This window comes from Pempheris klunzingeri, chromosome 4, assembly GCF_042242105.1.
Source record: "Pempheris klunzingeri isolate RE-2024b chromosome 4, fPemKlu1.hap1, whole genome shotgun sequence".
Classification (NCBI taxonomy): domain Eukaryota; kingdom Metazoa; phylum Chordata; class Actinopteri; order Acropomatiformes; family Pempheridae; genus Pempheris; species Pempheris klunzingeri.
Window position 1 is genome coordinate 5029804 of NC_092015.1, and position 17053 is coordinate 5046856.

The window sequence follows — 17053 nt, forward strand, 5'->3', positions numbered from 1 at the left end:
GTGTGAAGTGTTTTTTTTTCTTTTCCCTTGACTACCACTGCAATGTTTTGTAAAACGACCCCTTCAAAGCTAGGCGTCAGTATGTTGCTCTTCTGTTATCTCATAATATAAACTATGACCCGGAGGCAGTCCTCAGACCATGGACTCACTCGTACTCCAGTGTCTCCAGTTTCAGTTTGAGCTCAGGATGCAGAGCTTGATGGTGTTTTGCTTTTCGTCAGTGGCTCTTTTGGCCCGTGTAAAGAGTGCTCTTCCACCGCCATGTGACAGGTGAGATTAATACCTGCCCGTCTCCCTATAGAGGACCCCTTAGACTGCCTCCAATCCTAAAAGTTTTACTCTCAATTTCAGCTTGCCATCAAAAAGTTGGGCTGTTCAGTTTAAACCTACATCTCTCCTCCGTGTACTTGTATGCCTCCTTTTTTACCAAATGACTCATGATTTCCTGTCCTTTTGTAGAAGTTCCCACATGGTGCGTGTTTGAATTTCCTAAAATAGAAAGTGCATACTGACGGCAGAAATGCTGACCGCTCTCTTGGCAGCGTTGCTAAACAAGCGCCAAGCAGCTCAAAATGTTTGAGATAACGTCGGCCTTCTGTAGTCGCTGAACCCCTGGAAGGACTGTTGTTTTTCATAAATGTTGAATCCACCACCTACAGATGTTTTTCATGTTTGTGTTGTAGTATTGCCTTTAGCACATTTATTTATATATATATAAAAAGCTGTCTGGAGACCTTTGCCCCCGCCTGCTTAGCTTTAGTGACAGCGATATGAAGTTATTGCTTCCCTGCAGGACTCTGTAACAAGACATCTGTGTATGGCACTAATACACATGTGACCTTTATTGTATCTGTTTAATAATTCACAACTCTGAATTCATTTCAGTGGAATATACTGCACTGGGCCCATCTTGGATCAGGTACAGAAAGCTAAACTGTTTGATGATGACAAGTACTTTGTTGACATGAAGCTGCGGGAACCTCCTGGTAAGTTTAAGTCAGTAAATTATCTTTTATTCATGATGTCCATTACGTGGCTGCATCTTCTGCTCCCTGCCTCGTCTCCTGCAGATGTTGTCCTGTCGGCTTTTCACAACCTTTCGGTCGAATCGGCGAACATGGCTGTCCCGCCTGCTAAACTACAGGAGTTCCTCAGGACGTACTTTGAGAAACCGGGGACAGAGTTTGAGTCGTGGACGCCACCAGACTGGCAAGACAAGTGAGATCCGGTTTTTAGATGATGTATATTACAGTAGTTTATTTAAAATTGTGCTTTGTTGAATTGAATTGATTTTTTTTGTACGCAGGCCAAAGTTCCTGGGAGGAATAGCAGACCAAAAACTGCGTGACTGGGCTGAAAAGATTCATAATCTGTGGAAGTCTCTCGGCAGAAAGGTGACTGGCTAATTAGTGTGTTGAACTGAGTAAATCGTTTGTCCCTTTTTCCAGCAAACATACCAAAAGAAAAACTGATTTAGTTTAGTAAAGACGGTGTTCGTGTATGATAGTGAACTGAATATCTGCAAACCTGGCTTCAGGAAATCATGATACACATCATTCACTATTTTCTGACATTTGGTAAACCAAACCATTAACAGCAATAATAAATTACATTTTTCCTTTAATGAAAATAATCATTTGCTAATGAGGCTTTTCAAACCCACATTCCTGCAGTGTGTATTGCTGAGCACCTATGTATACATACTGAGCCCAAAGATAAAGAGAGATTTCTCCCTCAGATCCGCGCTGGAGTCAAAGATCACCCTGAGCTGTACTCACAGATATACACCCCTCACCCTGTCATCGTGCCAGGGGGGCGCTTCCGGGAACTCTACTACTGGTGAGTGAACGATGAAGCCCATGCATCAGCTGTCTGTCTGAGAGCCGGAGCACCGTCTCACCAGGTCAGCGTGGGGAGAGATCACAGCCAGACCCAGCTAGGGGTCTCTGCTGAGAGCCCACCCGCGTGCCATGTGCAGACAGTGACGTGAGCTGCTCTGTTGCCCAACAGGGACTCCTACTGGGTCATCAACGGGCTCCTGCTGTCAGAGATGACAGACACGGCCTACGGGATGATACAGAACTTCCTCTACCTCGTCAACAGGTGAGCCTCAAAGCACCTTTTCATCTTTCATCCCGCACAAAAAGTCCTGCTCGCCGCAGGTATTTCAGCACGCTCATCATGAAGAAGTCATTTTAGCAATCTATGTGGTACACTTTGAATGTGGAGGTCTTTGGGAGAGGGGGGATTTCAAGATTTGTGGAATAAAAGTTTTTTTTCTATCGCTCCTGCAGATATGGATTTGTTCCAAATGGTGGGCGGATTTACTATGAAAGGCGCAGTCAGCCTCCATTCCTCACACTAATGGTGAAGAGCTACTATCAAGCAACCAAGGATAAAGAGTTCCTCAGGTGATATTTAGGCCTGCGCTGATGTCCTGCCAGACACATTATCCTCCCTCAACTGCCTCATGTCCCTTCCAGAATAGAAAAAATGGCATATTAAACATCAAATCCTCAGTGCTCGTGTCGCTCTGCGCCTCTGGTGTTTTGTTTCTCCTCGCACGCTCAATTACAATGTGACACCCCAACTTCTGTGAAAAGTAATCCTGAAAACTTGTGTGGTTTAGAGCAGCTTTACCAGCTCTGGAGCAGGAGTACCGATTCTGGATGCAGAACCGCTCTGTGGCTGTGACGGTGAACGGGACGGAGCATGTGCTGAACCGGTATTATGTGGAGGTGGGCCTGCCCAGGTATGCCTAAAATAAGTGTAGTGAATAACTATCATCAAGCTGTGTATGCCTTCGTTGGTGCTATGATGTCTGTTTCTCCTTCTAGGCCTGAATCCTACACAGATGATGTGGAATTAGCTGAAGGACTCACCGATGGTAATGGCTCATTATCGTTCATGTTCTTGGTGGTTGAACGAAGCCTCCGTTCATGAGCATGATAAAGATATTCCCCTGCTATGTTTGTTTTATTCTATGAGAGAGAGGAACAAAAAAAAGATCTGTAGTTTTATAATTGCTCCTAAGCAGAAAAGAGGAATTTATTCCCCTGGATTCAAGGATCATCTATGCAAAACAAATTTGCTCTGAAAATACCTCGGCATGTTGTAATGAATATTTAATGTTAAACACATTGTGTTCCTTCACATTGCTGCTGAACAATTTGACCCCCTAATTTTTAGAAAAGCTGTTTGAGGGGAAAAATACTGTTATCCTCTAAAACATCGATCTTCTCCTACTTGTAAAATACATTTGCTCTCATTTGTGAAGAAGAAGTTTCCTTTTTATGTAAGAATGTGTTTTTTTTAATTAATAACAAATCGTCCAGACTGTTAAGCCATTTCCTCCCTCTGTTCAGTGTTTTGTCTCTGAAGCCTTTGAAAAATGGTGCAGAAATGAGACAAACGTCATTCGGAGGCTGCTGCGTTTGACTTTTTCCAAATCTGGCTAATAAACAAGACCTACACGAATAAGCGGCATGTTTTAGATGCTGATTTGTTGTGGCTCGACTAGTGAATTCATGTTTTCTTTATTGCCCTCAGACCGGAAGGAGCAGCTGTGGATGGATCTGAAAGCGGGCGCAGAATCTGGCTGGGACTTCACATCCCGCTGGTTTGTAGACGGTGGCGGCCACAACAACGGCACACTCAGAGAGACCCGCACCAGTCACATCCTGCCCACTGACCTCAACGCCCTGCTGTTCCTCAATGAGGAGACTCTTGCTTCATTTCACAGAATACTGGGTGAGCGCTCTGACCTTGGAACTAACTTTGGTCTGCACGCTGCTTTTAGCTCAGCTAACTGGTGTTACATAACAGTGATGTGCTGGTTCCTGACAGGTGATGGTGACTCAGCTGCACTGTATGACCGGGCTGCTGCCCGCAGACTGGAGGCGATAGAGTCTGTGCTGTGGGAAGCTGAGAGGGGAGCCTGGTTTGACTACAACCTGGTGACGCAATCCAAACACTTTGAGTTTTACCCCTCCAACCTGGCACCTATTTGGGCTCAGTGCTATTCTCGGCCTGAGATGGGAGAGAAGGCACTACAGTATCTGAAGGTTAGTGGACATTCTACGCTTCACTGTGCTCTCAAGTCACCAAAAAATGTGGGAGAATAAATCATTTTTTCTCCTTGAAGGGTCAGTTCATCATCAGATGCATATTATCCCCACTCACCTGCGGTGGTATGCAGCTACACAGATACACTGTACACCTACAGCTACACTGTAGCTTTGACTTTATTTGACTCTGAAATGATAGTGTTGTGATTTGCATAGTCCTGAAAAGTTTACAGGAACAATGCTCCTGCAATTTACAGAACACAGTGGACAAGGACATAGAATAGGTCCAATGAAAAAGCCAAACCGTTACTAATTAATTTTCACCTACATTGTTTTGAAGTAGCAGCGGGACGTCAGCAACAGATTCACAAAACCTGGACAAACAAAACCAAAAGTGTGTGGCTGGATACTATTACAGATAAGTGAGAAAAAGCACTCAGCCACTTTATTAGATACACCCACGCAATCTATTACAATCCAATACAACAGCTCCGCCATAAATACCACCTTCACAAAGTCTATATGGGTCAGTTTTTGTTGACATTATCAGTGATGTGTGAATTCAATTGTTTACTGGGGTCATAGTGAAAGGTGCTGTTGAATTGGACTGTTATACTGAAAGGTGTGTTTTTTTTTTGTCCTCCCTATTTACACGAGGGAGGCAGAATATTAGAAAAATATGATGCAGCCCAGAACCATCAATTACCATGACCTCAGTGCTAAAACAGATAATTAAATCAGTGCCTCTGACGTTGTGGAGACATTAACAGGCATCATAATAGTAGAATTTGTGGGAGGTTTGTTGTATTGGATGGTACTGGATTATACAGGTGTACCCAATCATTGTGTGAAAGAACCCTTTACCTGTAATTAGTCAGATAAGGTTGTTTGGGCATGTTTTTTTTTTTTCACCCCACAAATGTCAACACAGCTGCACACACACACACACACACACACACACACACACACACCTGCTCACAGCTGCAGAGTGTGACTGGTCTCCTCCCCCGTCGGCCAGTTTAGGCTTTAAAATGGATCTGCTTTTTTTGTCTACGACAGAATAGGTAATCTGCTCTGTACATTTGTCTTCCAAATGTGATTTCAACTGCATGAACTAAATATTTTGCTGAAGTGAGAGGAGGAGAGATTGTTGCTCGTTTTATTTTCACCCCTCACTGCTATTTTCGGCCACGAACCCTCCCCTCCGCTCGTAGGCCCACCTCGTGGGACTTTACATGTGCTTTACGGGCTGTGCTCGTTTTGCTCCAGCAGATGGCGCACACACACTACACTGGTTTCATCCAAAGCATGTTCCTATGGTGGCTTTTGCTTTTCATGTCTGTGCAGGGGAGTGGTGCTCTCCAGTTCCCCAATGGAGTGCCAACGTCGCTGAAAGAGTCTGGGCAGCAGTGGGACTACCCGAACGCATGGCCCCCTTTACAGCACATGCTCATCCAGGGTAGGTGGCGATAAAATGATCTGCCACCATGTTGTGATGATACGCCAATTTCTTAACATGCTCTGTTGTCTTTGCATAATACTTTCTGAATGTGCTTCATACTCCAGCTGTTGGATTTGAAATGAAACAAAGCAGGTTGAACTACTGATCTTCAGGTTTGATTTGAGGTGACTGTGTTACATACACACCCTTAAAGGTGGTCTGTGGAGTCACAGGTTATGTTTAAACTGCAGTGTGTGTGTATCCTTGATACATCCAACATGTTTGGTGAAAGTAAACCAACATTATTTCCCACATTTGCTTGTGAGCAGTCCTCTTTTCTGCCTTGACTGGCCCACTGCTGCGTTCCTAGACTGTCCATCAGTGGAATAATGAAACCATTGGCAGGGATGTGTATCGCGTCAACTGTGTGCACGTTTGTCCTTGTGCAAGTTGTGCATTACCAAGAAAATGGGGACCCACTTTGCTTCACATTTATTGCTCAAAAACTCCACAGGATACCTTGTAAAGGGGGCAGAAAGCAATTGGACAAGTATCATAAAATCATCATAGTTAGTGTTTGTCTTCAAATCTAACCATCCACAGACATCAGACACTCTGCATCTGCCCTGGCGACGCTCTGCCAGGCCTGCACTGCAGCCAGCGTCACATCTTACTTATTCTGAGAGATTTCTGCTTTTATTTTGATTTGGAGGAAGTACGACACATGATCAGAGTGCATGTTTCTTTTGGCCCTAAAAACTCCTTGATTGCGAAGTCTGTATGATTAGGATCACTGACCTGCTGAGTTTTCCCAAAGCTTGGGGATTATGCAGTCATGCCTAAAAGAGCATTTAAAACTGTCTTTTTTTTATATTTCAAATCCAATCTGCTGCACAGAGTCAACACTATTAAAGGCCTGTCACTGGCATTTGTTTAGAGCAGGCGATGTTAAAAAAGACTCTTAGTTGTGCTCACAGTTTGAAATCTTGTATTTCCAGGTTTATCCAAACTGCCTTCAGAGGACGCTAAACAACTAGCATTCGATTTGGCCCAGCGCTGGATCAGGACCAACTGGTTGGCATACACGAAGTATGAAGCCATGTTTGAAAAGGTGGGTCTCCTTAAATTTCAGGATTGCAGAGCCCGTGCTGCACCGTGATAACACAGCTGGCTCAGAATGTGTAATTTTCCTCCTCCTGACAGTATGATGTGAACGGAGATGGCAAACCTGGTGGTGGAGGAGAATATGAAGTTCAGGTATTTCCTTTCATGTGTTGATGGTGTAAAACTAATGTGCTTATAGTCACACAAGTCTCTGTAATTTCATGCAGAGCCCTGTCAATTTTACTTCACTCCCGCGTCTTAACTCGAATACATTTGCATGCTCATGTGCGCGAGCAGTGTACTCTCACTCCCCCTCGCTTCTTTGTCATTATCTTCTTTTGTATAATTTTCTACCCAGTCGACTTACCTTGTTGTCGTTTACTTTTAACTTTGCTTTTCTTACCATTCCCATCGACACAAATCAATCAATTCTTAGTGGGTTTTTTTTTTTTTTTAATCATTGGATTTTATCATTGTGTTCTGCTGCTTTGCTAAATGAAAATAAAATGTTTCTTATCCCTCCATTGTGTTGCTTGCTCTGTAGCTGGGTTTTGGTTGGACCAACGGCGTCGCCCTGCAACTCCTGGACCAGTATGGGGCGACTCTCACCTCAGGAAGCAGACGTGTGTCTTCTGGCCTCCTGCTGCCTGTGGTCATCTCAGCCACTCTCACGCTCCAGTGAGTCCGAGGTGATAAAGAGCCTGACTGAAGGCTGGATTTTATTATTCCTGGTTTCACTGCACTAAAGCAGTCCTGTCCAAAGGCTTCAAACAAACACAAATTGACATTAAAAATGAGACTAAATCCTGCATATTTAAACAAGGTCTGATGTTTTTCTAAATCCCATATGATCAGGATCACTTATATTTGTAGAGGGAACAGGATGTAATTTATCATAACGAAGAATTCCTTCGATGAATATTTTAGTATTTATCCTCTGAGGTAAATGATCTCTGGTGATATTAGAAGATGCAGATCATGTCGGCACTTCTGGCCTCTCTCCAGTAATGCAGGCTGTTAGTGTTTGCTGCTGCTTGGATCACAACATTAAGCTGTCCCAGATATTGAACTGACATTACAAACAGTTATTCACCTAATTCAATTATAGAGTTTATTGCTGAACTGTAGCTTGACTCCCTCTGAGGCCTTCTATTTGCATGCAAACTGAAGTTGAAATGTAAACGAGCTTGTGAGAAATAAAATGTGAAGCGAATACACAAGTGATGCTTAAAACCTATAAATCTTTATTATATGTGACTGAGGACACTTTTATTCTGTTTTTACAAGTCAACCAAGGATTTTTAGATGGCAATATCAACACTATGCTTATTTAAGCATAGTGTTTTGGGTTTTGGGTACAGACCTTCATCAGTCACGGTCAGTCTGTGATGGAAACATTTCATGTTCCTATGCATCCCTCTAGTCAAACGTGCCCTAAACACCCAATCTAACGTTGCACATTAAAGCCATTTTAAAGGCTTTAATGTTAAGCAGTAGCAGAATTATGTCCACTTTGTCTTAGTGGTAACTAGATGCTATGAAGAGAGTGAACAATAAACACTGAGGCTGATATCGATGACATAAAATGTCAAGGATTATAACTTTAAGAGCAACAGAGATGGTTTTTCCCATTTTGTAAAATATGTTCTAGTGTTCAGCACCCAAGGGCCACCACAGTTATACGGTTCAACCACATTTGTATCAAAATAATCTACTTTGACATTATGGGCGACTGTATTTATGCGACTGCTGATCTCACTTTACTGTATATTGAGCTGAGGCTCACAATACCACAGAGAGTGGAATAAAGACAAAGGGCTTGAAAACTTCACGATTGCAAAATAAACATTTGATTGTAACTCTCTCAAAAGCACCGTTAATTTAAAAAGAAACAAGGACAAGTCACCGTTTCTGATTGTTCCAAGCAAGTCGCTCTGTCTTTGCCATTTCTGCTTACATCTATAGTGAAATGCAGGTCAAGCATGAAATTAAGTCCATATAGATATTCAAATGGTTGCCAAAAAAAAAAGTAATGAGAAATTTTCTTCTGAAAGAAGAAATTGCATCCCTCTTGGCTGTGAAGATATGAGGCCCAAGCGGGGATTTCACTGCATCTCTCTCCTTAGCATGAGTGCACACAACAGATTGACTATGCAACTTAAATGGGCAAAAGGCCAATAGGTGCAGCGGCCCATGCAACTCCAAAGATCACTACCTAGTAATGTGCTATTGTGAGCCTCCATCTACAAGCCATATCGCTGGCTGGCTTTTTTTTTTTTTACCCCCACGCAGAGCTGTGACACCCATACAGTAGCAGCTGTGTTTATTATGCTGTGTTTAGAGAGGCTTAAGCAGTAGGCAGCAGTCATTATGTTTTCAGCTCTCACTGACAGCAGTTACTCAAGTAGAACCTGCTCCTTTTGATAGCTCACACATTACAATGCCGTTTTGGCAGAAATGTGTTGTGTTCAGTTAATGAGATCGAGCTGTAAACTGTGGGAGAAGTTGTCCAGCAGTTAAGTAGCGATGAGGTGAAACTGCGATGAGTTCGTGCACGTACGTGCGTGTGCCTTTTAATTACACAAATCTGAGAACGTTATTCTGAGGAGCACGTTTCATGGGAGGTCCATGAATTGTAAAGCAGCAGTGACAAGTGCATTACATGTTGTTGTGGAAGTAAAGGTCAGGGTGTCTTGTCCTCACCAGTCATCCAGTAACTGCCACTGCATACAAACTAGCACGCGCATACAAAGTTGTTCATTGTTTGGAAAGTGGCTCGCATTTTAAGGCCTTTTTTCCAAACACAGGATCTTTTTCTTTACGGAAGAATTAGTTGATGATATACAGACAAGAGGGCGTGTTTGAAGTAACGTGGTTAAAGACAGAAGAGTCTTTTTCATTGAGTCATCTTTAAAATTCAACGTGTATCTCTTCAGGTCTTTATTACTGTATGTATCTCTGGCCTTGGATATGTTAAAAAAATATTACTGTGGTCAAGGCCTTATTATGGCCTGATCTCCATAACAAGGGCATGATGTATGAAATCCTATCAAACAGGCATGAAAGTGGGAGAAAAAAGAAAAAGAAACTTGGCGTGGCAGACAATAGAGGTGGATTCATATCTCTGAAAGTCTGCGTGGCTTTAGATGGAGGCCTTTGCTTCATTACTGTTCCCTGGCTCAGCCTTCACTAGCCCCTGCAGCACACATCACAAAGACTGCTCATTATCCACTGAGTCCTCGTGGTGCCGCTGAGAGCCGCTCGGTGCTGCAGGAACCCTGCTCTGCACTGCCAGGATAATCCCCTCCTCACCCACCCACATCCCCGCAAGTCTGTGAAGACCCGCGATGGGGATGTGCAGGGGAGGCTGGCTGTCAGTCGTCTGATGGCGAATCAGAGAGCCGGCGATGGTTCCTCAGCCACCGCCGACTCCCATTCAATATGCTCCAGTCAATAACTCATTGAGGGATCATGCTTGTCTTCCTGTGTAACGTATTTCCCTAATTATAACCATGGCCTCCACAAAAAATTGGTTTGTCTCTGGCTTAGCAGCTAAATTGTTTGGAGATTAGGCCAACTCCTTGACCTCTAAACTGGAAGGATTGGCTAACTGGAGGCATTATACAGATAGATATGAGATAGCTTAGTACTATTGATTCTGCACTGTCCAGAGATATCAGGCTTTTTATAATCAATAACTCTTGAGGAATCATTCCTATAGAATTTCCCCTGCTTAAGAGGTGATTTTAAAATCCAATCTAATAGAAGGAAGAGCTATCAGTGAGAGAAAATTTAATATTGTCCCAGCTGATCTGCACCCTTGAACTCGAGAGGAGCCTCTCAAAAAAGAAGAACTGCATCAAAAGTAATTCACCTTGCTTGTGTGGTTTTAAATCCCTTTGTGAAGGTCCCCTCTTACATATTTCTCTATGATATTGCGAAGTGCAGCGAGGGATATACTCTGGCTTTATGTTTTGAATAAATGGATCAACTTCACACTCTCACACTCTCACACAGCTCATCTGATTCAAAGGCGTGCAACTTACAGTAAACCTTTATATGGTTGTGAAGAGCTTGTTTTGGTCCCATCTGTACTGAACTAGAAAGTCTATTTGAAATTATAATTGCTTTAAGACCCTCAAAACTAGGTTTTAAATGTTCAGTATTTATTACATTATATATTCTTGACTGAATTTGCAATAATTACAGTTCTGAAAAATATGTTAACTTGTTAAGTGTTGACTCAAAAATTCTGCTAACGTGCTTCTTCAGGATTGTGTGAGTCTCGTCTGATCAGATCTAAATGACAGCGCAGCAAAAACAAGCAAATCAAGTTGTCGCACTTTGATTCGAATACAGCGTGAACTGTGATTGGTGCACCAAACCAGTGAGAGAGGCACAGATGAACACACAAATGAAGAGATCTCGTGTAAAATAAAGAGAACTCTTCTAACTTTGGCAGAGAATAGTGTTCTCATATAGTTCTGTATTGTCCACAGTGAGAGGCTGATCAAGAAAATGAAGTTTTCAGAGCCTTACATGTGTGAAAATGCTTTATTATCTTTAGATCCCACTTTTTATTTCAATTTTTTTTTTAAATTCTCAATTAGCAGAGCTTCCCTTGGTCAGATGAGACCATTTTTACCTGAAATTTCCCGACATACCAGAAGGATATAATTCTACGTCCTTCCTCTTGTCCAAAACATTCAGGCCTGTTGCCCAAACGCACCACTGTGAGGCGGTAGAGCTCTTTATTGTATTGGATGATGCGCCTCGTTTTCCCAGTCATTCCATTTCACTCCGGTGGGCATACAATCAGTATGGACACCACAAAAGCCTATCACCACTTGCAGTGTGGCACAGTGTCCCTGCCTGCTGATGGAAGGCTTTTACCAGGCCCTTTACATGGTTAAAGAAATTCTCTGACTTTTGTCTTCAAAGACGGTTTTGTTGTGTTTGAACTATAAGCCAAGAGAATCACACACAATATTTCACACTGATTTTTTCCATTATCCAGCTGAGTGCGATGTCAGTGTGATGACTGGCTCAGATCAATAGTGTGCTGTTGGTAAGGACTTGGATTGTTAGATCTAGGGCTGTACACTCTTCACTATGAGGGGGAGATTGGTTTGTTTTGTCGTAGTAATTGAGAATGATCACGCATCTTGTACATGCAACAGAAAGAGCATGTGTAAGGTTATCGCATTTCTGCTTGCAGCATGCTTTCACCGGAAGATGAAAGCAGTGTTGTGCTAACTGACTGGGCTTGCTGGGTAATGGCAGGATGTAATGTGTGAAAAAAAACAGACCAAAAAAACAAAAAGCGTCCAAGCCATTTTTGCACACAGCGAGTGTGACTGCATGGTAGCTCCATCAAGGGATGCAAACAAGTCAGTCAAACAGCCATGCAGGGGAGGCCGTGCCCGGAGAGGGGGATGAGCCAGAATCAGGGGGGAAGAGAAAGCAAAGGGAGTGAAAGGGAGCACACGAGGAGTGCTGCTTATTACAGCTGCACAGATGGTGTAGCAGATGAGATGGGAGGGATAGATGGATAGATAAGGGGTGAGAGTGAGACAAGGAAAGAGAGAAATGGCACGAGAGCACGTGCTTGACAGTGTACATAAGCAGCGCCGGCTTGGAGAACTTTCAAGGGAAACACTTTAATATTTATTGTTCTGTGGCTGGTCGGAAACTTTCCTCCCTCCTCCAATTCGTCAGCAAGAAAAATGGCTGAGGAGCCGTCTGTGAAATATTAATTCCATTGCAGAGAAGCGGGATGCTGAAGGTAGGAAGGATAGAGCGGCATATGGTGGGAGATCCTGAGGGAAAGAACACCGGGAAAGAACAGTCCACAGACGAGAGGGTCGGAGTAGTGAGGACGTGGGGAGATGTGGAAGAAAAGAAAGATGGAAATTAAATTATTGGGAGGAGGATTCAGTGGAGCTCATGAGTCTGCATTTGCAAAGGAGCAATATTTGAATAGGCCAGACTTTGTGCTTTGTAAGCTATTATTCCAGGCCCAGTCAGTGTTCAGCCTGCCTAGCAGTGATAAATGCAGAGGTAATAAGAGGAAATTCAGATCCTGCAGAGTTCGGATAAGTGATACTTGTGACAGATATTAGATTAGAAATTACAGGACAGGAGGAAAGTGTTGTTAGCGTTGTTATACATGTGCGATTGTGTTTTTTGACAGCCATGCAGAGACATAAACTGCTACCTCCTCAGTGACTAGACCCCACAGAGATTCAATCAGCTCTTCCCACTGGAATGCACACACTGGTGGGGGTGAAAAAACTGAGCTCTTGGCTCCTTGGAGTGCACCTACTGCAGGAATCCCTTGGTGCAAGTTGTGCCCCATGTTCCCTCAACATGCAGTACAAAGAGTAACATATCTGGTGTACAGTCTTTTCTTTTAAATGTAGAATTAAGACATAGATGTGTTGCACAATTACCACAAATGAAAATGTTAATTATGTGTATTTTGTATGTTGCTATTATGCAGTGTTACTTCAGAGCTAAAGGCTAATATGCATTAATAAGTGGCTAGTATTGCCACTAATGATGACGACAAGGCATGTTTGCATAGACCCTTTATTAGCAGGTGATGTTTAAATATTTGAGGTTGAAGCAGAGCAGTTGTATGCACATCACGTAGGTGCAAGGCTGGCGGTAGACAGGGTCAGTGAAAAAGAGGTAACTAATGCACGTTCACTCCAAGCCAAAGAAAGGTGTTATTACTGATAACGTTTCAATACTACTTGGATCTTCATCTGGTCAACATGCTTAAAAAACACACATCACACCCATATTTATACATCATACAATGTGCTCATACAATATAATATTTGAGGTAAACCATTTCACCTCTTTTACCAGAATAAAAAATATCCTGAACAATTCTAAAATCCCAAGATTAAAGTAAACACCACAAATATTTAGCATCACTGAATGTTTTCCTGTAAAATGTGCGGTGTCATCGGTACTAATGTTGTTATAGTTTAACATTTCCTCACCGTGTTTCCACAGCCCTAGGAAGTGTTGAGGTCTGGGCGAGCCAACCTAGAGCTGGAGATGTGCCTCGCAAGGGCCAGCTGTGGCCAAAGGTTATATATGGCATCTTTCTACGGTTCTTACAAGCTATCAGACTCAGACTGTGTGTAGACGTCTCAAAACAGCTGAAAATGAAGAATAACAAAAACCCATAGTGGCTTTCGGTGTTGACAGTGTTGCTTTTAAGATCTCAGCAGTTAAACTGGAGAGTATCATGTAAAAAACCAGCAGAGACAAACCAGCATCTTCCTTTAGCTGTTACAGAAGCGTGTGTGTTGTAGGCTTATTTATTTTACACCTTTGCAGAAAACAATCGAAGGTGTCGCAGGACGTTGTTTGAGTGTGCAGGATTATCCGAAATGAACCCTCTGTTGGACGAGTGTGTTGTGGGCCCACAGTGACCGAAGACGCTCTTCTAGTCTTGATCTCCATCTGAAGGGCTGGATAAACCCGGACTTTCTGACAAGCATGATGAGCAGCACCTGGAGCTCTATTCCACTTTGGCTCATGATGAACACAGGAGGTGGTGGAGGTGAGTCATGTAAGTGCAGTCCAGAGCTGATGCCTGGAAACAGCAGAGAAAGGAAACTTTTTACAACCAACTTGGCAAAACCTCATTGGTTAAGGGTGATGACCAGAACACTGAGAGGCAGTGGGAGTAATTGCAGGGAATTTATAAGCAGAAACATGAAGAAAACTGGTCTAACTGGTTGAACATTTTCAAAATTTGATTTCCTGCCATCTGATTAAGTATGCCAACATGTCTGAACTTGCAGCATCACCTGCAAATAGGGCAGAGAGCTCCAGCCCTACTGTTTATATTACAAGGAGCAAAAGAAATCAATGTGCATTAGAAGACAAATGATTTCTATTACAGTTGCAGTAATCAATACACATCAGTGTTCTGCTTCCCGTGTGCCTGCTTATGAACAAATGTGGGTTTCTATGTTAAAGTCCCAGCTGCATCGTTCTGTATGCACACATTGGATAAACCAGTCTTTGCTGAGGGAGCTAATTCACCCCCCCCCCCCCACACCCGAAAGACAACAAAGGATGTGCTGAGGTGATTTCTGTCACTCTCCCGCTTTGTTTCATGTCTTATTAGGAATGCAAACATTTGAATATTTACGAAGGTCAGGTCAAAACCATCTTTGTCCATTTGAGACCTGTTGTGTCCCAGTGGAACAGAATAATGAAGAAACCAATTTCCCCCATTGTCAAAGCCATGTGAACCATGTAATCAGCAAATCCTGCCAAAACACCCTTCAGGAGGGAAGAAAGGGGATTTCATTTTAAGTAAATATTGGAGCTTCACAGCTTTTATTGCCTTTGATTGTCATCTATTCTAAATTAAATTTGCTGCGTCTTATGACATATTATAACCAAGCGTGTAATTCATTGCTGCACGTTTGCTATTTTTGCATTGGTCACAAGGAAACGGGTCTTTTCATCCACTTTAATATCTGATATGAGAACTCAGACAAACAGGGCCACTTTCTTATCAGATGTCACCTTTACTCTGAGTGAAAAAGAAGTGCATGAAAATGAATTTTAATGATTAACAACTCATGATGACATAAGGATTCTTTATTAGCGTTGCAGGGCTAGCGTTTGTCTCCTGGTGTGGGCTTGAGAATAAGTGAAAACGCCCTCCCAGGTGTTGCTCCGCCAGATGGGCTCGGGATGCGATGATAATATATTCCCCAGGCGTTGGCTCTGCCTTTGAAAAATGCTGGTGCTGGGAGAAGATGGCCTTGCTCTGTTTGAAAGGCAAGCCGCAGGGGGGACAGATGCTCTGATATTCCAGCAGGGGTATAGCTGCGGGGCCTCGTGGCTGTTCTCTGCCTAGCAGGGGGAAGTTCTGTTGAGTCACGCCTACGCAGCTCAGCAGGAGAGGCCGGGAAATGGCAGGCATTGAGCAGCAGCATACTCCTCGGGTCATGTTGCTGCATTCACCAATGAGGGCAAGAGGGAAGATCTGATCACAGACTGCACTAATTTACAGAGTGCCATGGAGTCAGTGTCTCGCTCGCTGCTTTGCTGCTCTTCAAATAGATGCTAAAAAGCTAACCTTTTTTGGCTTTTCAGTAGACATGAAAGAAGAGAAACCGAATCTGAAAATCTAAAGTTGATTAATTAGTTTGCCCATGCTGACATTTTACAATCCGTCTGGTGGATCTATGATGCTTCTTAAAAGAAAATTGTCAATATATAAATATTTTAAATAATCCATAGATAAAGCAGATGAGACTAATCTGGGAAAACTACCCATTCGGGGTGAGATTTTCTCTCATCACATCATTACACTGAGATGAAAGAGATTTCAAAGTCTTTTTCCCTGTAAGAGTTACATCATATTGGTCCCAGTTCATCCCTGTGTCTTTTCTGAAGTATCAAGTTACATTTCCATTATGCTCCATTGGATGAGCTAAGTTTTGCATTGTTAAAATATGACCATGAGTAGCGCCACATCGCTGAGCTCTCTTTTAGTCCACTGCCGGACTTTTAGAAACTGGTGTCACTAAACGAGTCAGACAGCCTCGTGGGGCTGGTGAATCTGTCTCAGAGGAAGTTTGCGGCTGTGGACTTGCAGCTGCTTGTCCAGAGCCAAAGATAAAGAGATATACAGGAAATACAGGACACAGTAACAGAAGCACCTCATGGAAAATGACTTAAGTGTGACATGAATCTGGCACAAACTTCGCTTGAGTGCCACATCGTAACATCAGGGGGTTGGATCGCTATCTGTTGCTCCTTGGTTGCGTTTGGTTTTCCTGATATCAGAGACAGATTGCTGTTGAGTTGCATTAGCCAGATGAAAAGATGCATCTGTGTTACCAGGCTGCATATATAGTCAGTACTTAAATGGCACGTCTGTATGTGTTTGTTTTAGCTGTGTGTTAGTTATTGGCTGGCTAGTTAATCTGTTTTTAGTCATTTAGAAATGTTAAATTGATCATTCTGTCTTTTCTGAGTGCTCTTTTTGGTTGTTTTGGCAAAGTTGTTACTTATTTCACTTACTGCCATCTTTTGGCTGTAGTTTGTTTAGCAGGTTTAAAGCAGCAATGATTTTCATGATAAAAACAGATCAGATGACTGATGATGGCTCCTAATGATGAACCCAAAGAATTAGCAGCACATTCTGTAATTCCCCTCAGCTCTATGGAGTTTTACAGCATCTTTCAGCTAACTGTCTTGGTTTTACGGCCCACAGCCTCACTGGTTCGGTTTAGTCACAACACTGTTTTGTTTTTGGCTGCGCCAGGAAACAGTTTTCAGTGAAAAAGCTCTAAAAACCCACCTGCTCAGCACCAAACAGCAGATACAGTTAGCTGGTGAACATAGAGGAGCATTCAGCAGCTATAAAGCCAAACAAATCCCCTTGGAGTTG

At 42.9% G+C, this 17053-nt stretch overlaps 1 protein-coding gene across 1 annotated transcript in view; it reads left to right on the forward strand.

The window, feature by feature from the left end:
* The window catches only part of treh (trehalase (brush-border membrane glycoprotein)), a 141089-nt gene extending 133144 nt beyond the window's left edge, over window positions 1-7945 (forward strand). Inside the window, exons 2-16 of the mRNA XM_070828948.1 lie at window positions 182-270; window positions 886-986; window positions 1071-1218; window positions 1307-1394; window positions 1739-1839; window positions 2011-2103; window positions 2295-2411; window positions 2630-2752; window positions 2838-2887; window positions 3550-3750; window positions 3847-4064; window positions 5415-5526; window positions 6507-6619; window positions 6712-6765; window positions 7157-7945. Coding sequence (XP_070685049.1) covers window positions 188-270; window positions 886-986; window positions 1071-1218; window positions 1307-1394; window positions 1739-1839; window positions 2011-2103; window positions 2295-2411; window positions 2630-2752; window positions 2838-2887; window positions 3550-3750; window positions 3847-4064; window positions 5415-5526; window positions 6507-6619; window positions 6712-6765; window positions 7157-7294 — 1740 coding nt within the window. The 5' untranslated portion in view covers window positions 182-187 and the 3' untranslated portion in view covers window positions 7295-7945. The remainder of the gene's footprint in view (window positions 1-181; window positions 271-885; window positions 987-1070; window positions 1219-1306; window positions 1395-1738; window positions 1840-2010; window positions 2104-2294; window positions 2412-2629; window positions 2753-2837; window positions 2888-3549; window positions 3751-3846; window positions 4065-5414; window positions 5527-6506; window positions 6620-6711; window positions 6766-7156) is intronic.
* Window positions 7946-17053: the final 9108 nt, after the last annotated feature.